At 42.2% G+C, this 21220-nt stretch overlaps 1 protein-coding gene across 3 annotated transcripts in view; it reads left to right on the top strand.

Annotated features, from left to right (window-relative positions):
* Nucleotides 1–19672, top strand: part of daam2 (dishevelled associated activator of morphogenesis 2) — a 108414-nt gene extending 88742 nt beyond the window's left edge. For 2 of the 3 annotated variants that reach the window (XM_039785645.1, XM_039785646.1), the window contains exons 16-26: nt 1310–1339; nt 3180–3286; nt 5329–5413; nt 5872–5978; nt 7008–7096; nt 9145–9313; nt 10727–10834; nt 11640–11700; nt 12686–12817; nt 17974–18144; nt 18683–19672. In XM_039785645.1, coding sequence (XP_039641579.1) covers nt 1310–1339; nt 3180–3286; nt 5329–5413; nt 5872–5978; nt 7008–7096; nt 9145–9313; nt 10727–10834; nt 11640–11700; nt 12686–12817; nt 17974–18144; nt 18683–18895 — 1272 coding nt within the window. In that variant the 3' untranslated portion in view covers nt 18896–19672. The remainder of the gene's footprint in view (nt 1–1309; nt 1340–3179; nt 3287–5328; nt 5414–5871; nt 5979–7007; nt 7097–9144; nt 9314–10726; nt 10835–11639; nt 11701–12685; nt 12818–17973; nt 18145–18682) is intronic. The other variant, XM_039785647.1, reaches the window with a different exon arrangement.
* Nucleotides 19673–21220: the final 1548 nt, after the last annotated feature.

Genomic DNA, 21220 nt, shown 5'->3' with positions numbered 1-21220 from the left:
GGACTCTTGAGAGTGCCAAGGGTCCAGCCTCCAGGCTAACACGAGCAGCTGTTCACTGCTGAATGCCTTATTGTAGAAATGCCACCGTGCTCCAGCTTTGCCCTAGCATCTGCAGAGCATTTTAGTGTGAGAACTGGGGAACTGACTGGGTCTTCACGGGGCTCATGGATCAGGGCAACGCAGAGGAAACCCCACGGAAGTCACGAGGAGTCACGATGCAGGGAACTTTTTACTGAAGCAAACACTGAAATAAATAAAGCAATTGACGAAAGCATGTTGAACCAGGGGACTAACTAATAGGATAATTGCAGTATGCATGCCTTTGGGGTTATACCATACAGTACATAGCAATTACCTCCCTCTATGCTACAAACTAATTACACACCACTTGTCATGTGGTAATATTGTGTGCATAAATTGATATATTTTACTGCGTCAAATGGGTTTAAGTGGAATGTCAATATGCCCTAATGAGTTCCTGTTAATTAAAGTATAAATCAAGGTCTTAAAGGCTCAATGGAAGAGTCTCTATAGAGGCATTACCATTGTTGAATTCCTTTCACAAGGTATTTTACTGCCATGCTTAAAAGCCCTCTGACATCTATAAGCACAACTTCTCTTTCCAGGCTTTTATTAAAGAGTAATGGGTCATTTGAGGCTTTTGCTGACAGTGATTTACTGTGTGTATTTATTTATACAGAGCAGGTTTTTATTGGCACAGTCCAACAGTTAAATGGCAATCTCTATGGATATGGCCAAATAAAAAACCCAAGATCTTCCCAGCTTTGACAACTCGGTTCCATTTGGCAAGAGCCCGATTCAATTCAACTGGACAATATTGCAATGTTTTTACTTGGCATAATTGCTTTTTTAAGCTTGTCATTGGTCTTTCTGTTAAAATGGACTTTTGTTGACATTCCCCCTCTGTAGGATAAGTTACCACACTCATTTTTCATGTTCTTGTTTTTCCATGTCAAGACTGATGTAGATGCAATCAAAAGAATACATTATAACAATCGTGACCTCCTTTAAGTATACAGAAACCAAAATAGAGCATAGTTTAAAAGCTTTTTTGTTTACCTATCCAGAGATATTTCAGACGTTCAATATGGATTTCATGAGCCCCTGATGACTTGGACAGTAGATTATTGTTTTTTTTCTCAAAGAAGACTCCCCAGCTTCAGCTTGTAGTGTGCATAGTAGTTCTTTGCTCTAGTCACCACTTTCTTTCTGCTTGAAGTGCTAATCTTTGCATGTGTTTTCAATTTTTTTTGTTTTGTCTCTCTGCACTCTCCGACTGCCTGGGCAGGACCTGCTCACTAACCAATCCTTCAAACAGGTGAGTTACAAGCCTTCCAGCATCTCTGTCTCATGGTTACCTTCATTCACTGCTCTATCACCTTCTCCTCTACCATGCAGCAGACAGCCAGAGAGGCCAGTTTCTTGTATAATGAATGTGTTATTGTGTGACTTGTCTCTGGTTATAGGATGTGTACACAGTGCTAAAGATACTTGGGATAGTGTTAAAGCTGATTCTATCAATACATTTGTATTAACAATAGGTCAGATGACTTGGTTCATTCTCTCTCATAATGTCACTCTGAAACCCACGGTACACTATCTGCCCAACACCAAATGGCAGACACAAAGTCAGTGACTAGCTGGTGAGCATAGTGGAGCATTTGGCAGCTAAAGAGTCAGATATTTCACTCAGGAGATGGTGGAGGCCAAACACCGAGCTCAAAGGAGAATGCACACAGGACTCAATTTGTCATGCCACCAAAAAACAGTACTGTATGCCAATGTTGAATTTACAGCCTGTTGTGCTGACCTCAAGTGGTAAAAATATCAATGACTGTAGGTTTGAAGACATTATTTCCACCACTGAATGAAATTGCGGTGTATTGCAAATGTAAGAAGGTGCATCCAGTGCGTGGTTGGCTGTAGACTTGGACAGTTTCCCTTGGTGGATCATCAAAAAACCCAAAATGCAGCATTCATATTTATCATCATTGCCTTATTTTCCATTTTAATCTCCACTTTCATCTTAGTTTTTTGTGTGCGTTACCAATTATTACCATCATTATCTGTCATTGCCTTAATTGTCCTAATTCATCATCATGAACTTGCCACTAGCATGTTAAACCTCAACAACCACGTTGCCTTGAACAAGAGAAAAAGAAACCAGTAGACCCCATTTCGATCACGCCACTTAATAACTGCTATAAAAGATGAAGGGGCTAGTCTCCAGTTACATGGGTTGAGTGCACATGCTATACACAAGTTGGCGAAAATTCCTTTAGCGCGTGGAGAGAGAGAGGGCTTTGGGAGTTGTCCCTCTAACCCAGTGCCAACCTCAGTCTGTTGCCAGGCACCGTGGGTCAACGGTGGCATTGGAAAACCGACACTTTCTTTACAAGCCGCGTCTGTTTTACATACGTCATAGCCAGCAACCTCAAAAAGGACGTTCTCTGGCAAGCAGGAAACCGGCTCGGACCATAAATAGAATGTGTTTAACATGCAGCCCCTACCGGTTTTCTCAGACATGTATTCTTTCTCCTTGTGGAATTTTAATACTACATTCATGTGAAGCTTACAGAAATATGTGACTAGCCCGAACAAAGGTTCATAGCCCTGCCTGCATTGTGTTCACAGTGGTGACTCACCAAATGAAATCTCCACTCACAGGACCTGCTTTATTGTTTTTGCTTATTTACTGTACGTCTTCATTTTGTTTCTTCTTTTCCTTTGAATATGTTTTCATACACCTTCCACAATTCAGTCTAGGGTTTATAATTTTTAATGAGACGTGTATTATGGCCTCTGAGAACTGATGCATTCACAGTCAGTGACTGCAAAAGCATGTCACGGAACTTGACCTGGGGCCAACTAAAGTATTTGGCTGGAGTTTAATTTATTCTTTTATTCTGTGCTTGATATTGGCAGTGATCAAACTGCAAATTTTTTTTTGTACTTTTCTTTAATGTCTGCACCAAATGAATGCATCGTTAAATGCTTAGAAGGGGTCATGTCCTCTCTCAACAAGATAAAGATGGCAAACAGATGTGAGGAGGAGGGGGCCTTTCATTGGGCAGGCTTTGCATATCATATGAGCACTCTTATAAATGGAACTATGTTGCAAAGGTAATCTGGATCTCTTGTCTTTTATCCTTCTGCAGAAAGAGACGGGCTCTATGGACGACATATACGTCAGCACGCGGAAGGTCAAAGAGCTGTCTGTCATCGACGGCAGACGTGCACAGAATTGTATCATCCTTCTTTCAAAGTAAGGGTCCCCGCCAGAAATATTAGTCAAGGCGTCTTTATTCATATAGCACATGTAAAACAGCAGTCGTTGACCCAAAGTGCTTTCCAGTCCAGGCAGATGGTTTAAGATTAATACAGATAAACGACATTACAGAGATAACAATACAAACTGTAATTCGAAACAACTGACATGATAGGCAAGGCAGCTTTATTTGTAGAGCACATTTCAGCAACAACGCAATTCAAAGTGCTTTACATAAAACTAAATTAAAGAGCCTTTTAAAAAAAAAACGTTAAAAATATAAAACCGAAATAGAATAAGGCTATCGATAAAATACAAGAATAAAAGTTACAGCGCAGTATAACAAGTAAACAATCATTTAAAGAAAGGCAGCAGCAAAGAGAAAAGTCTTCAGCCTTGATTTAAAACAACAGAGTTGGAGCAGAGCTGCAGTTTTCTGGGAGTTTGTTCCAGATATGTGGAGCATAGAAACTGAACGCTGCTTCCCCCTGTTTAGCTCTGACTCTGGGGACAGAAAGCAGACGTGTCCCAGACGACCTGAGAGGTCCGGGTGGTTCGTAGTGTAGCAGCCGATCAGAAACATGTTTTGGCGATTAACCGTCCAGTGCTTTAGAAACCAACCAAAGTATTTTGAAATCAATTCTTTGAGGGACAGGAAGCCAGTGTAAAGACTTCAGACCTGGAGTGATATGATCCACTTTCTGCATCTTAGTGATAAGCCAAAGTCAAGTAAATAAAGGAAATAGGAAGTTAGGGGACAAGGAATCAAATCAACAACAGATTAAAAAGCAGTATAGGGAATTAAAAACAAGTCAGCTGAAGACTTGACTGAAGCCATGCAGCCTCAAACTACACATTCATTATGCTACATTGTACCATCAGTAAACAATTAGTTATTATCTGTTAATTTGATTATAATTCTGAAGAGACGCCCTGAGCTATGCCCCTTTTTTGTGAAATAAGTGACACAGCGGCCTTTGGGTCAGGGGTTAGAGCTGTAAGTCGCTGTGAAGCTGCCTGAGGCAGGTGCCTCTTCTGTCTGCTACAGGAAATGTGTTTTTAATGGACACACGAGGACATCTGTCAGTGTAATTGAATTTCCATCCATTGTAAGAGCAAACGGAGTCGTATGACAGAGAGAAAGCCTTGCCCGGGGTGTATCTCTGGAGTAGTGTTTAGATTTCAATAAGGTTTATGTCTATTTTAAGACCTTCAAGTACTATCAGTCTCCACATGAAGTCATATGAAATAAGTTCAGCATAACACGTAAAATGAGCCAACTCCCGAGGGGCTTTGAGTATTACTATATTTAAACTGGAATCAATTGTCATCATTTAAAATCCACCCAACAATATGGTGGCCATCTGTGTGTCTTCCAACAGCAATGATCCAAAGCCCTTAAGAGAATTTGAATCCTAGCTCTCCCTTTACAGATCAATAAAGAGGCTAACGGAGACCTTGCTCTGTCTGACAAAACTGCCGCGTGGTCCCTGAACTCAGTCCTAGTGTCAATAGCAAATGACCCGAGGGTACACGCTAGACCCAAATGGGGTCAGCAGTTGTTCAATAAGGCTTTTGATGCACAGGCTAACAATGTTGTTATTGATTACAACCCAGCACACTTAACACTGCTCGGATGTACTCAAAACAGCTGGCAGTGCTCCCGGGGCCTGACACTGGTCCAGACCAGTATTCTATTTAGGGGGGTGGTAGTAGCTCACTCCGTAGGGGTACGGACCGAAGTACGGAGTGTGGACTGGTATCTGGTAGCTCAGGACGCCTGTCCAGCAGTCGCAGCCCACTCACTCTGACATCTCTCCATTAATGCATTTACAGGACACATGCGTGTATGTGTATTTCAGGCCTGTGTGTTCAATAAAGAGTATAAATTATTAAAGGATTATTATAATTATTATTATGTAGTATTAGTGTCAGTCCACTGCAGGTTTCTCTATTGTGTGTTTGTAATGTGGTAATTATATTACATTTACTGAATGTAATTTAAATAACTTTCAATAAACAGTTGTCTTCCTTTGCAGGTTAAAAATGAGCAATGAAGAGATCAAGAGGGCGATCCTCGAGATGGATGAGAGGGAAGAGCTAGCCAAAGATATGCTGGAGCAGGTGAGGTTGATAAATGATCATGTATATATGATATGGAAGAGTTCATTTCTCTGCTACTATGACTGTGTGTATGGCTTTGATTGATAGGAAAAGAAAATGTATATTCTATTGTTGCTTCACAGAGGTTTGATGTACTTTTGCTAACCAGCACTTGGCCCAGAAAATGTGATATTATATTCTAGATATCAGTTATTTCTGACAAAGAAGCAGAACGCAAACAACCTGCGATGGTCAATAGGCCTGGATTTTTTTCCCAAGGTATTTTAGTGTGTCATTTTGTATTGTTAAAGTTTTAGAGAGGTTAAGAAAGCTTATAGCTACAGTGATTAAAGTTAATCAACATTAAAAGAAAGCTAATACCACATTTCCTGGAAAGCGTTGGATACTTTGCATTTCAGTTGGCGCCACAGACGACAGCGTTAGCATGTGGATTAACGTTGTCCGCACGTCTTTTGCAGCTGCTGAAGTTTGTCCCAGAGAAAAGTGACATTGATCTCTTGGAGGAGCACAAACATGAACTGGAGCGCATGGCGCGGGCTGATCGCTTCCTCTTTGAAATGAGCAGGTACACAGGACTACATTTACCATCCAAAAACATCGGTGTGTTAGGTATCTGATTTCTGTTGTCTACTACATTTTCCAATGCAGCCAAACCATCTGCAAAGCTCCAAATTTCACAGATCGCCATTTTACAGGGCTGGTTAACATTGATGTAGTGCGATTAGGGGAAAAAAAAAAAAAAGTGAGCATAACACTTTATATTAAGGTACACATATTCACCATGGTCATGTATATACATTACACAAAAGTTAGTGCCTCAGTTATAAAACAGATGTGATATGTTTGCGTCATGTAGACAGTCTATGGCCAGCATTTGAATTGGAAGATTTCCAAAGTTAACAACATGCAGATTTTGTGGTTGAATCAAGACATCAGCCAGTCAACCACACATAGATCCTAAAATATTGCAAAGCACGGTGTCTGTTCAAAAAGAATGAGCTTTTGAAGCAGCATGGGGAGGCTGGGATCAAAAAAATAAAAGCCTCAGACTTCAGGGTGATTCATCATTTAGCTGTGAAAAGAAGTCATGGCTGCTTTTTGAGGACTCCCATCACATCAGAGAGCGGAGAAGTTTTAAATCAGTGCCTTTCTTTTCTGCATTCCATCCTTTCTCTGAAGCTGCACTATTTGTTCAAGATAATTAAACCTTTTCTTTTCCTTCAGTGAAATATAACCCTGTCCACTTTCTTTCCTTTTGACCACATCTCCTTTTGGTTGTAGGAATACATCTGGGATTTAGTTATTTCCTTTTATTTAATTTTTTTGCCATTTAATATCCCTGGTCCTTCTTTGAAATTGCCACTCCCTCCCTCAGTGAACTTTTGGACAAGTTTATCATACCCATTTTTCAACTCTCCAACTTGATGGGAGCCTATTAGATGATAAAAGGCCTGTGAAAACTGAGAGGGGAGTTTTATACGATTGGGTGACTTTTAGCTTTGAACTTTCACTCCCCTGGACGCAAATGCAACTCACCCTTTCCTTTCGGTTTTCCCCTTTTCTCCTCCTTTAACCTCTTTCTTCCCTTCATCAGAATTGACCACTACCAGCAGAGACTGCAGGCGCTGTTCTTTAAGAAGAAGTTTGCAGAGCGCCTCGCTGAAACCAAGCCTAAGGTTGAAGGTAAGGACAAACACCTTGGGGGCCACTATAAAGCATAAGGCTGGCAATTTTCTATATATTTCTTTCTTTGTCAACAAATAATCTGATCATAAGAACAAGTATTGTCTGCCAAAGCCTGATATATCTTATTCCTCCGTGCAATAGAGCTGCACTGTTGAGTCACACTGTTGCACTGGGTGACGCACACACACACACACACACACACACACACACACACACACACACACACACACACACACACACACACCACACACACACACACACACACACACACACGTTTATTTTGATCAGATGCCACATACAGTTCCACTGCAGGCCTAATGCAACAGCAGCTTTCTCTATCCTTAAAAGGCTGAACCATTAATGGACATTAGTCTCTTTCTCTAATCACAACTGTCCTAAAGCAGTGCACTTTGCCGTGGTTTAAACAGTTTCCCACAACACTGCTAAACACAAATGGAGCAGAAGATTAGATTTTAAAGAACATGCTTTTAAGGCATCCCACATTCAGATGATTGTACACGCCTAGCAGCAAAAAATAGTTTCATGTACTGAAAATGTCATCAGCTTAGAACACTTTGGGCAATGCTTTTCACGACTTGTGAATTCCTTCTTTGTGTTATGTGTGTGTGTGTGTGTGTGTGTGTGTGTGTGTGTGTGTGTGTGTGTGTGTGTGTGTGGTGAGAGCGGGTGGCCAACTGTTTATTGGCCTACTGTAGTTTTTCCCCTGCAAGCCAGCTTCCAGGTTACCAAGGAGGCTGTTTTGGAAAGCTGGCCCGTGTTGAGAGGGGAGAGCCTCCCTCGTAAACACCGCAGCTCACTTCAAAGACTCTGGGAATAGGCTTCCAATGAGGTCCGTAGACTCGTGCGTGTGCACGTTTGTGCACATGGGTGTGTCATGACTGAGCTGTCCTAGCATCTGTTCGAGCCAGAGTTCTTAAAAAAGGCATTTCTCTGCTGGCCTAAATGCCCTTTTCCAGCTCTGATGATCACATCACATTATTTGGGCTGGCAGTGGTGTGTTTGTGTGTGTTTGTGTGTGTGTGTTTTTTTTTTTTTTTTTTTTTTTTTTTTTTTTTTTTTTTGTGTGTGTGTGTGTGTGTGTGTGTGTGTGTGTGTGTGTGTGTGTGTGTGTGTGTGTGTGTGTGTGTGTGTGTGTGTGTGTGTGTGTGTGTGTGTGTGTGTGTGTGTGTGTTCGTGCTTGTTTGTCAGACAGTCTATTCATTTGAGTCAAATAAAATATATCTGTACACATACTTTACTGGAAAGAAAGTAAGTTAAATCATTGATTCAAGCCACCACAATCTTTGTTGTTGGATCCAAATGTTCCCAGACCGCACTGTTCATCGATGCCCGTAATAAAGTCTTTTTTTTTTTAAATTTATTATTCACGTTACTTTGTCATTATACTCGAGATGAGCCTATATTTCCCTGGACCACCCAGCATGTTCAATAGAAGCATTTCACAAGACAGTGCAGTGGGCCTGCCAGGCTTTTCTGCATCCAGGAGAACACAGCAGTCAGCAGAGCCAGAAGAATGGTTCCCATGCTGTTTCGCTGCAGAAAGAACTGTAACAATATGGATTTTGTTAATGATTTTCACATTCACACTGAGGTTTCCTCTGTGGAGAAAGGGAACCACCTGCACTTTGCCAGACCAGTCTGTTCTCAGGGGGGGAAAGAAACGGACAGAGTGGGGTTGTGTTTGGAATATTCCCTTCCCCCTGCTGTTTTATGGATGGATGGAGACTTGATGGGTTTCCCCACTGCGCTGCCCAGAATTTGTGGGGGAATATTGATCAATCATCATGAAGGATGTTAAACATAAAGGAAAGGATGAGAACCTCTGGGCCACGTACCACGCGGAGACTTTAGTTTGCATGTGTGTGCATGGGGGCTGAGTAGAGGAACCGAATGGAAGGGAATGGAGAAAGGCCAGTTCATTATATAATCAAGAAGGTTAAGTGATGCGCTAAGCAAAGTCCACACGTATCAATCACCAACTATATGATCTCTCCAGCTGCTTCTCTCTCCCGGTTTTCCTCCAGCCATCCTGAATGCGTCCAAGGAGGTGGTCCGGAGCAAGAGGCTGACTCAGATCCTGGAGGTGGTGCTGGCTTTCGGCAACTTCATGAACAAGGGCCAGAGAGGCAACGCGTACGGCTTCAAGGTCTCCAGCCTCAACAAGATCGCAGACACCAAGTCCAGCATAGACAGGTGGGCCATAGGGGGGGACCAAGGTTACTCAGTTTTTCTGATGTCCGTTATGGATAAATGTCCACACATTTGCTCAGAATTCATATATAAATGTGCTCCTTAAATCTTCATATCTTGCCTCATACTTATTACATTTAGAATTCAGTATCAAAGTTAACGCAGTTGATTGTTTATCTGTCCATACATGTTTACAGTGCAACAGGGACTCCTAGCAGCTAATGCAGCTTGATTTCCACTGAGTTAAAAATGTCAAAATGCAAACAAATTAGACTTAGGTGAACCACAGTTACTCCACTGCAATTTTACATTTCCTGTTTGTATCACCCAAAGCATAGTGTCACATTGCCAGACCCTATCGGTCTGGCTTAACAAGTTAACATTCTGGTATAGGGGGAAAAAAAACACTCTGGCTTGTTTGTATTTTTTTTTTTTTTTTTAAACCAATTACAATCTTTCTAGACAGTGTTAGGCTTGGGATGCAAATAAGATAGCTCAAATAGAAGAGGGGCCCTGACATCTGGCGCAAATGCAAAATGCTTTTTTTCTTGAATAAAAACTGTTGTAGAATATGTATAGTAACAAAAAATGTATACACTTGAGTATCGCAATATTTTATTTTGCAATACTGTATTGATTTTCAAAAAGGCAATATCGATTTATTTTTTTATTTTTTTAAACGTTAAAAAATATTCATGTAAGACTATGGTACACATTTATGTTGTGTTAAAACCCCCTACCGCTAGATGGCTATGCTGAGATGCACCACTAGTGTCCTTGCCTAACTGTGCCTAACCGTGCCTAACAGTGCCTAACGGTGCCTAACAGTGCCTGACTTTTTGCTAGAAGCTAACAACATAGCTATGGCTGAACTTTGGCCTACTATATAAACATTAGCTCACTAAGAACCTGTGAACCACAATCCCAAACTGGCAGTTTGATTTTCTGTGTACTGAATTGTTTACCTAAAGTAAACTTCTTTGACTTTTATGAACATCATGTCTTTTTTTTAAATATTAGTTTTTCTAAAATTATACTTTAAAACAATCCCAATATATCTCCTTACGCACAGTATCGCAATGTATTGAATCGTGACCCATGTATCGTGATATGTAGCATATCGCCAAATTCTTGCCACTACACAGCCCTAGTGTATAGCACCTCTAACATACCAGATGGTGGTATATCTAAGCTTCCCCTGACAATAACAACATACGGCTTTCCCGCTGAAGATGTGTAGTGACTATATCATAAGCCTGCAAATAAAGTAATAATAACTTGCAAAACTAAGCAAAACCCGTCTAGGAATTTAAGTGTTAAAGTATTTAAGATGATCCTTTTAATAAGCAACTCCAGTTTCACTCAAGTTTCCCAGATTTGTTAAAAAACATTTTGTCTTCACTTGTGATTGAACAGAAACATCACCATGTTGCACTACCTGATCATGATCGTCGAGAAGAACTATAATGACACGCTGTACATCCAGGAAGACCTCAGCAGTGTACCAGAGGCTGCCAAAGTCAAGTAAGTGCAGTTTACCATGGGGACATTTTCACCATACTGTAGCTATGTGTCTTTATTACAGCAGAGAGGAGCTCAGGCCTAAGTGCATGTGGTTTAGTGTTGCAGTGAATACTCAATCAAAAGACTAGACTAAACATACTATACTAAAATATATATGTGTGTGTGTGTGTGTGTGTGTGTGTGTGTATATGTGTATGTATGTGTGTGAATATATATGTGTGTGTGTTTGTATATATATATGTATGTATGTGTATGTACTGCAGGATAGGGCTGTGCAATTAATCAACATTTTAATCGCGATTCCGATTTCAGCTCCTAATGATCACAAAAACATTATAATTGGGGGGGTGCTATTATTTTGCACGTTGTGTTTTGCAAGTAAAGTCTTGTGTTCTGAATGTAAAAAAAGTTCAAATGGGTAAAGTATTGAGGGTAATTTCACAGTTCTGGGAGTTTTTACTGTTGACTTGCTTAACTTTTCCATTGTTTTTTAAGTTCAGTAATTAAAATCTTTCCAAAAGTCCATGAGTAATCATGTTAAATAATCGTGATTTCAATATTGACCAAAATAATCGTACTTAGGAATTTTTTCTATAATCGAGCAGCCCTACTGCAGGATATATAGTCAGTAGGTGATGTGTGTTATTATAACATTAGTTTTTTTTTTTTTTAACATTATAAGAAATGACATTGAAAATGAAAATTAAAACACAAGTTGTACCTAAAAAAAATTGTAGGGAAGTGCAGTACAAGACAATAGACAATGATTGTCTTTATCGGTTTCTTTTTTTCTGTCTTTCACTAGTTTGTCGGAGTTGGAAAAAGAGGTGCACAATATCAAAAGTGGACTGAAGGCTCTAGAGGCGGTGAGTTGTTGTGCGTTTGTGTCACGTTCCCTCCCATCGGTTCTTCTCCTGTCTGTAATTATGTTTTGGAGCAGGGCAGTGATGGACAGCAGGGCGAGGTGCTTAAATGCTGGTAATGTTCCACACTGACATGGAACAGCAAACTTTACAACTGCAGCCACACACAGAACCGAGGCCTTATGTGAACACATGAATACATGCACATATTACTCCGATTCTCCACCGGGCGCTGGCGTCCGTGCTGCGTTCCGGTTTTGTTCCGTCCTTCGCCACGCGCTATACCACACCGGCAGCGTCTCAGAAGCAGAGTGTCTTGCCTGCCACTCGCAGATTAAATTGTCTCTACAAGTAATTTGCAGAACAATCATGTTTTATAAGCTAGTATCTACCTTCCACTCCAAGCACTCCTGTAATTTAACTCCATGCCTTCTTTTTTCTGGTGATGTCCTAAAAAAAAAAAAAAAAAGATCTGTGATACACCTTCCAAGATGAATCTCTCGTCATCCTGCGTGAAAACAGCCCAGCTGGTGGAATATCAAGCATTGAGTTGAATGGCAGCGATTGCTCGCAGACGCGCCCGGTGGAAAATAGGGGTTACACTTTAAAGAGATGGACTGTTTTAGTGTAATATACGTTTTCTGTAACTGAGGAACCTTAAAATCCTCGCCACTGATCAGATGCTCTCCCCTTGACTTAAAGGAGAAATCACTGATCACCTCCTCTGTCTCACTTCCTCCTCCTTCTCAAAGCTTTACCACTTTTTAGTTTTAAAAACACACATCGTTGGCTCAGTTGGTGGAGCGGGCCCACACATATGTAGAGGGTCCAGGGTTCGGTCTGACCTGTAGCGGTTTCCCGCATGTCTTCCCCCTTCTCTCTCCCCTTTCGTGTCTGAGCTGTCCTATCACTAAAGGTGGAAATGCCCATAAAAATCTTAAAACCACACATCTCACACACGTCTTTGTCTGTTTTTTTTCCCCTCCAGGAGCTGCAATACCAGCAGAGCAGGACGAGGGAACGCGGGGACAAGTTTGTGGCTGTGATCGGTGACTTCATCACCGTGGCTGGCTTCAGCTTCTCTGAACTGGAGGACCAGCTGAGTGAAGCCAAGGACAAGGTAGCTAACCGCATAACCACTCAGTTGTACAGTCAACAATGTATGTGATTGTGAGAGAAGATCTTACTGTAAGTTATGTCCACGTGCGGGGCTCTAATGCACCCCTCCCCTATCCTTTCTCTATGTTGGACAGACAGAAGAGATGGGAAAAAAGAGACAAAATACTGAAGGGAGAAACCATGAAGCCTCTGTGCATCCCTCTTAGTCCAGTTTGATGACTCTAGCAGTGACGGGGAAACCCAGCATTGAAAGATTACCCAGGATCCCCCCCTCATCTTTCTTTGTGTTTGTCTCTTTGAGTGAGTGTTTTGAATCCACACTCCTTTGTACATCTGGGACAAATAGCCTTTTAAACCCTCTTGTGTCTTGATGTATGTTCGGAAGCATGTAAGCTGAAGATATCGGTGGCATTGTGGGAATCCCAAAGCAAGTCAACGTTGAAAAGATTTATGTGAACATGTTATTTAATTTGCAGGCCTTTGGCACTCGGTTGCACATTAAGCATCCTGATGCTGACACATGGGAAGCTTTTAAATGAGCATTCTGCGGTTAATGGTTACAGATATTACATTGTACTTTATCATAGGGCTTGTCTTTTACCAAAGTAGTTCACGTAATGATGTGAAATACCCAAATTGCTTAAATTCTCCAAAGGATCACCAGATTTTGACGGGAGGAAGGGCCCTGGGGTTTCACGTAGAGCCTCCCCTCTACTTAATTATTAGTTCAAGGAGGAGGTCGGTAAGAAAAATTGGAGGGAAAAGGGGCCAGTTGAGACGTCATGGGAAAAGAACGGGAGGAGCAGGGCACCGGTTACTGCTGTGAAACAAAAGAACCTGTGTTCACCGGCCCAGACTCTAAATACACTTTTCCTAGCACAACTGTGTGTCTGTCTGTCTGTGTGTGTATATGTGTCTGTGTGTATGTTTGGTAAGTGGTGAGTCTGACGCATTAACGTGTCTAGTGCTTGTCAAGGCTCTCTGACACTCCCGTTAGGTTTCCAGTGGAATACAATTATGGAAGTGTGGGTGTGTGCGCTCTGTGTTTGGGTCTTAAGGAAGTAGAGGAGAATGACTACAGTTAACAGAGCAGGCGGTCCAGTGAGGCTCATAAAGCTCCATGGCAACAAATGTCTGTGCGAGAGAGAGACACACACACCCCCCCTCGGCAGACACTACTACATACATTACAAAGGATTACAGTTGTCCAAGGTCATGTGGGTTATTGGGGCAGAGGTTTCCCGAGGAGAGGAGGGATTTTTCTCATATCCAGAGAGATTGGATGGGTTTATCCTTAACGACAACATCCACACATCGACATGTTCACAGACAATACAAGATCCAGTCTCTATCCAAAAAAACATAACGGCTCTGTTTCAAACATAAAAAAGTAGAGCAGGGAGTGCTTCAAGCTATTCCACCGCTTAATGTGCTGGTGGCAGTGGAAATATATAAAAGGCAGAATTAAGTGCATTGGTAAATGTGGCCAGGTTCTGGCAATATTGTGAATTTGGCTAATAAAAGACCTTTAGTAGCAAGGTTGGAACAATAACACAGCACCTACTGTATGGATCTGTCTTCGTCAGAGCTTTTGAAGTCTCCCGTTCATCATTAACACAACCAAACCAATGTCTTTGAACATTTTAGCCCATTTGCTTTAAATTATGTATACTGCTCTTCTCATTGCTACCAAAGACTGAAATGTTTGTCTTTAGTCAGACTAATCTCATGAAGTGGTGTATGTATGACACGCCAGTTCATATGCCATTATTGGCGTGTTATCAAGACGCATACTCGCTTTTTAGCGTGTTTAAGAACGCTGTATGGCCTCCATTGACTTACATTACCTTGCGATTGCGTGTTAATTTATGCTGTAGCGAGTAGTATGAAAGGGCGAAAATCCACGTAGGGAGGTTGGTCGGGGGGGGAGGATGGGTAAAACAAAGGACTTTCACCCAGTAGACCGGGGATCATGTCCCGCGTGTCACGTTTCCTAAAGTCAACCGGCGCTTTCTTCTTTTACTAAATCCAACCCCGTTCTTCTTTTCTTAAACCCAACCCGTCCGCTGTATACGGCAAAATGCGTACAGATAACACGCCACTTGGCGAAAGTGGCGTTTGCGTTATGCGAAGTCCTGATATCATGTTGCTTTAGTGATTTTTATGAAAGTGTTTTCCCACCTTACAGGTAGCCATTGAAATATGCAGTCCTTTTTAAGTACAGTATTAATAAGAATGAACCTATAGCCACTTGCAGCCTACCGGAGTAATCTAATCCATCACATCACACATCATGATTTTATTATTGTCCAAATTGTTTTTTTTTATCATTGCAGGTTTATGCAAATGTTAATTGCAGGCTGATTTGTAAAGTGCAGATGGATTTAGTAACACACAGCAGTGATGTCATTTTGAGAACAATAAAAGCCGGCACAGTGATGAATCACTGTCACAAGCAAGTTGATCTTTCAGCCAGATGCTAACGTCAACATGCTGACATGCTCACAGCAATGTTTAGCAGGCATAATGCTTACCATGTTCACCATTTGCTAATTTGCTGAGATTTTACAGGTATTTGGTTGTAAACTAGTTGTAAGTAGTGCACAAATTGAAATTCTGACCTGATGATGGCGCTGGAAGAAAAGGCCAGACATCACTACGCTTGTTACAATTCATCCTGTGGAGGACCAGACATCTGTACCATTGGGCTGTCGCTTTGGGCAATAGTTTGTGGAAGTATAAAGTTAATGTAAATGGGCGGGGGGGGGAGACATGCATAAATGATACTATAGCATTTTAAAAGTCGGTATTTGGATTTTCACTCCGATAGCATCTGCTTTTTAACTGTGACCACCAAATGGGGTCTGTTTCTCCATGCTATGGCCAATGAATGGATCAAAGCTTAGTAACACAGTTAAAAATGGTGATCCTTTTATTCAGGCGCACCGACCCAAAGCTCTGCAGAGACTGACTTCACTGCAGGGTCAGTGCACATTGGCAAGGTTTTAATTTCTACCTCAACACCAATTTCCAAAACATATTTCCCACTTGCCTACTTTCATCAAACCTACCACCTCACAGTTGCTAATCCTTAATACTGCTAACTGTTTCACCATCACCCTATTTTTATTTTTTTCCCTTCACTTAATAAGTTGGCAGACTAGCAGGGTGTAGGAGGGGTGCTAGCCACAAACTAAGGCACTATTGAACGAACAAGCTTGGTTAACTTCCTCTGTAATAGTGTTTATGGAGGGTGGATCAGATACAACCAGAAGTAACCGTGAGACCAATCTTGATTCTCTGAGGACATACCGGTCTTCCCAGACAAGCTCTTTGTGCTGGATAAAAACGTGTCATGTTGTCTGTAAATAGGTTTCCATTTGGTGCATTTTTATAACACACAGCAGTCCCAACACCTCCGTATAATTAGCAGGATTTAAGCAGTGGTTAGGGGAGAAGGTGCCAAGCAAAGCCAAATCTATCATGTGTTAACCAGAGCCGGCCTGAAACACCCTGTAAAGAAATCTGTGGATTTCTAACAACTCTCAACTCAAATGTGCGTGCGTGCGTGCGTGCGTGTGTGTGTGTGTGTGTGTGTGTGTGTGTGTGTGTGTGTGTGTTCTCATTTAGCCCAGACCCGAGGGGACGATAGGAAACAGATTTGACCAGACACATAATTACAGTAGGGAGAGGGATGATGGTGGGGGTTGCCATGGTGACCAGCCCATAATGACAGGATGCATCCTCAAAAAAGAGCAATCCCCTACTCCTTCATATCACAACACTAAACCCACATACAGTATACTCGCCTACTATGGACTGGAAAGATGTTTTCTGTCACCTTCCTCTGACATACGATAAGAATAGAACAGAGTACAGAACAGTACACACTGCTGATTTCCAACCAACAACCAGTTTTTTTTTTGTTTTGTTTTTTTGGGGGGGCTGCAGGGAGACAGTCATATGCCAGCACAGTTATTACATAGTTACAACCTTTCACTGTGCAAATGTGCCAAAGCAAAAGTAACCGTTGGACAAAAGTATGCACGTACATTCATGTACTATACTTCAGTGCAATTGTGACTTGAGGTACTTAGCTTGGTTATCTCTATTGTATGCTACCTTATCCTTACGTTAAATACATATTACTACAGTAGATGTTAATTTAAATTGTAGGTATGTAGCCCTTTAAATTCTAAAGAGACATTTTTGCTTCAGTGTAAAAAAACGACTAACAATTTGAAGGCTGCACAAATCAATATATGTATCTAAAGAATTCATCAAATGATTATGTGAAATGGGTCACTTGAAGCTCTAGTTGAGTGCTACAGTGGAACATTTAGGAGGTAAAGAGGGCTAGACGTAAGTTGGGTTATGTCAAAAAACTGCATGTAAAATGTTTATTTTCTGAAATCAATATAATCAGGATTAATAATAACGCTCTTTAAAAAAGGAAAGAAATGATCTGTGTACTTGCCAGAATTGTGTAGCCACACATGTTCTGAATGGTGGTGCTGCCCTTGTGTCCTGCTGCTCTCTTTTAGCAAGACACTGAGTTGATCTGATTCAGTGTTCTGCTGCATACTGTAGTACAGTACAGAGCTGTGTGTGTAGGAATGTAGAGTAGGTTTGGCTGCAGGCATCGTCCTGGCACAGAGCACTGGACAGCTTGGACTGAACAGGCTGGACATAAGGTGGTCAAATCATTGTGTGTGTGTGTGTGTGTGTGTGTGTGTGTGTGTGTGTGTGTGTGTGTGTGTGTGTGTGTGTGTGTGTGTGTGTGTGTGTGTGTGTGTGTGTGTGTGTGTGTGTGTGTGTGTGTGTGTGTGTGTGTGTGTGTGTGTGTGTGTGTGTGTGTGTGTGTGTGTGTGTGTGTGTGTGTGTGTGTGTGTGTGTGTGTGTGTGTGTGTTTCCTGGAGTTGAGAACATCAAGCATGCATATCAGCAGATGAATTTGAGAGCAAAGTCATGCCTACGCAGGCTCACGTGTGCCTTTCACTACAAGAACATAATACAGTTCATGTAATAAAGCATTTTGTGCTGTTGTATTTATCATCAGCTTTGTCCATGTTGATCTACCAGAAGCTGTGCACAGGCCAGCTTCTAGTCTCTCCCTATCAACATGTGAACATTTTATAAATGGTCATCTCTGTGCAGTTTACCAAATCTCTGAAGCACTTTGGGGAGGAAGAAGGGAGGATGCAGCCCGATGAGTTCTTCGGGATCTTCGACACCTTTTTGCAGTCGTTCAGCGAAGCACGGCAGGACCTGGAGAACATGCAGCGGCGCAAAGATGAGGAGGAGAGGAGGGCACGAATGGAGGCCATGGTGAGACCCATTTAGAGAATAAACCTGAGACCGCAATGGTTTGGAAAAATACTCTACTTTGGTTTTATTTCTTGCCTTAACATTTTTGAAACAAGTGTTTAAAACACTTGTTAAAAGTAGGTAAGCCTTATAAAAGTAACTTTCTGTCATATTTGCTGAAACTGACCCTATGTTCCAGTAGAACTACATGAAGCAGGTCATTTAAAAAAAAAAAAAAAATCCGGCTCCTCTTGCACCACCTACAGCCTGTAGTGTGATTTGCAAAAATCCACAGCTCTCTGTTCAGATGCACCAATCAGGGCCACTGTGTGTTAATCACTGCTCATGCACACAAATTAATTCTCCCTCGTGGGAGGAGGGGCTTAGGAGACCGTTTTGGGCTTTAGATGAAAGGAGGGAGGGACTGAGAAGTTGTCGATGTTCACATTTGTTTGCCAAGTCCTGGATCTCCGCAGTCCTACCTACAGCACCTTTTTTAAGTGCTGCTCCTTCATGTTTCTGTCTTTGTAACCCTGACTTCCTGTCTCCGTCTTTCCAGCTCAAGGAGCAGAGGGAGCGGGAACGGCGGGCCAAGAAGAGCGGGGCCTCCGACGAGGTCGGCGGCGAGTTTGACGACCTGGTGTCGGCGTTGCGTTCCGGCGAGGTCTTTGACAAGGACCTGAACAAATTCAAGCGCAACCGCAAGCGCTCCGTCAACCAGCTGGTGGAGGGTGGGGGCCGCGAGCGAGCCGTCACCAAGGTCAACTACTAGTTCGGGGGAGAAAAAGGAAGGGAAAAGAAAATAACACTAGACACCAAAATTCTGCCCTGGCGTAGATCTCTTAACACCTTTTTAGTCCAGGAACATTGGAGAGGATGTGACTAACGGCTGGACTTGGACATGTAGCGCCATGTGTGGACAGCCACGCCGTTCTGAAGGATGCAGCACCCTCCTCTGATTGGTCTTGTAAAGCTCTTCCCAACCGGTTTGTCCTGGGCGTTGTGTGATCTCCTGAGCTGGGCGAAGAACGGTTTGGATCTGTGGATGGACGGACAGACCACTGTGACACATTATCCCATATATTTTGACCATATCCTCTTTAACACTGTGCTACAAGCTTCCAGCTCTCTCTCACCCCGCTGTTTTTCACTGCTCTTTTTTTTTTTCTTCTCACAAACCCCTTCACTCTTCCTCTGAAAGTTCCTTGGTGCTGGAGCCGTCCTATCTTTTTTTTTTTTGCTCCCTGGCTCTAAAACACACAGGACTTTGGGATCAGCCAGTCACAGTGTACATAGACTCGAGGCCAAGAGAAAGGATTGGGGAAAACTGACAAAAGAAGGTAGGAAAGGGGAGGGGGGGGGCAACTAAGCCGTCACCTCCACAGTCAATGGTTGCTTCAAGTGTCCCCGAGAAAAGAGACTTTTCAGACACAGAATGGATGGGTATCCATGAACTTGCTTTACTGGAAAGAGGGGGGTGTATTCCGCAAATCTCAGAGTGCTTTGTAGACTTCTGAATGATTGTTGGAACGATACACAGCTGGGGTGGGGGTGGTTATCGCTTCAGCCCAATGGCCACCTCCAGCACACAGCGTTCCCAGGAAGGACGTACGTACACCCCAAACAGCAGTTTTTAGAGGATACAACTCAAGGAAAACCAACTTGTCAGCTTGATCCACCTGACAAAATGAGAACTGTGCCACAAGGGTCAAGCCTCACCTCCACTCTCCACTGGTTAAAACGTTGTTCTGGCATGAACCAGTGCCAAAGCAAAGAGAAAGTAAATGTACTAATACAAAACATACTGCAATTAGGCATTGATATATATTTATATTTAGATGCAGACAAGCTAATTGCAAAGATGTAGTTTTTTTTGTTTTTTTTTATGTTTTCATGTCATTTTTTGGGGTTTTGTACACGCGATGCATTATTTGTTGGTGTTGCAAGTTCACATTGACGTTGGAAGTGAATTTCTATACATTGTTGCGCTTTATGTCAAAGAGATAATTGCTCGTCCTTTTCACACCCGTATGTCTTGTTTGCACTGTAGCTTTTCTGACCAACTTTACACTCCACAAGCCGATCCAAACTGTCCTCTGGAAACGGGTCTCTCTGTGCTAAAATGACCTTTTATCTAGAACAAAGTTAATGGAATGCCATAAACTGTACGAATTCAAACCTGTCTGCTTGGTCTGAATGTGTGGTCCGATCAGTCGGCTACAGCAAAAATGCAGACCATGTGTGAACTCGGCAGAATAGCAGCCAAAAGGATGCTGTATAGCAGTTCCCATTGGGCCTTTAATGATCTCATCCATAGTATCTGAAGGATCTGTTAACACTGGTGCTAAAACATGTCTCAAGACAGAGCCATCAGTCCAGTTAAAGATTTCTCAAGGTAAACTTATCGCCTGATTGCTCTGTTGCCAAGATTCCGGCTCATCATGCAGCGTTTCTGTCGCTTTTATTTCAGTCGGCGTTGTAATTCGTCTGTTATTGCAAAGTCAGGGTACAACAAAGCACTTAAAGGGTGTAGGATTTAAAATAGAGTGGCTTGATGCAAATGAGTTGCATACTGGTGGACATTAACAGGACACCAACAGCCTCAGAGAGCATCTTTCCTTCCAGCTTCTCTGAAACGTTTGAGATACGGCCCTGTTACTATGGGCAACCTGTTGCCAAACAAGAGTCAGACCTACATACATACTGAAGCCCACCGGGGTCATTTTTCTTTACGTTTTTGAAATATTCAAGGAGGTATATTTTTTTATTTATATATGCATTTCTAAAACCTTAGCAGTAGGCACGACAAAGGCTGCAATGTAAAGTATGGGCTCGCCTCAGTACAACATTTAGATGGTCTTTTTGAAGATCCACCTCCAGTACAGTACAGGGTAGCTTGCTACAGGGGGTGTACCCACAGAGAGGGCTGTAATCCTGGGGTGAGGGCTCTTCTGCGGAAGGAGTCCCTCCCGGTCAATTCTTAGGGGAGAAGAGGAAGCAATTTGGGACATCAAATGAAAGTGTGGATCCATTAAAAACAAGAATCCTATGAACATACATCTTAATGGAAGCAGATAGAGGGGAAACACACTAAGTC

The sequence above is a fragment of the Perca fluviatilis genome, chromosome 20, assembly GCF_010015445.1.
Source record: "Perca fluviatilis chromosome 20, GENO_Pfluv_1.0, whole genome shotgun sequence".
Classification (NCBI taxonomy): domain Eukaryota; kingdom Metazoa; phylum Chordata; class Actinopteri; order Perciformes; family Percidae; genus Perca; species Perca fluviatilis.
The sequence above is the reverse complement of the archived record's forward strand: the minus strand, read 5'-3'. Positions and strand labels throughout refer to the sequence as shown.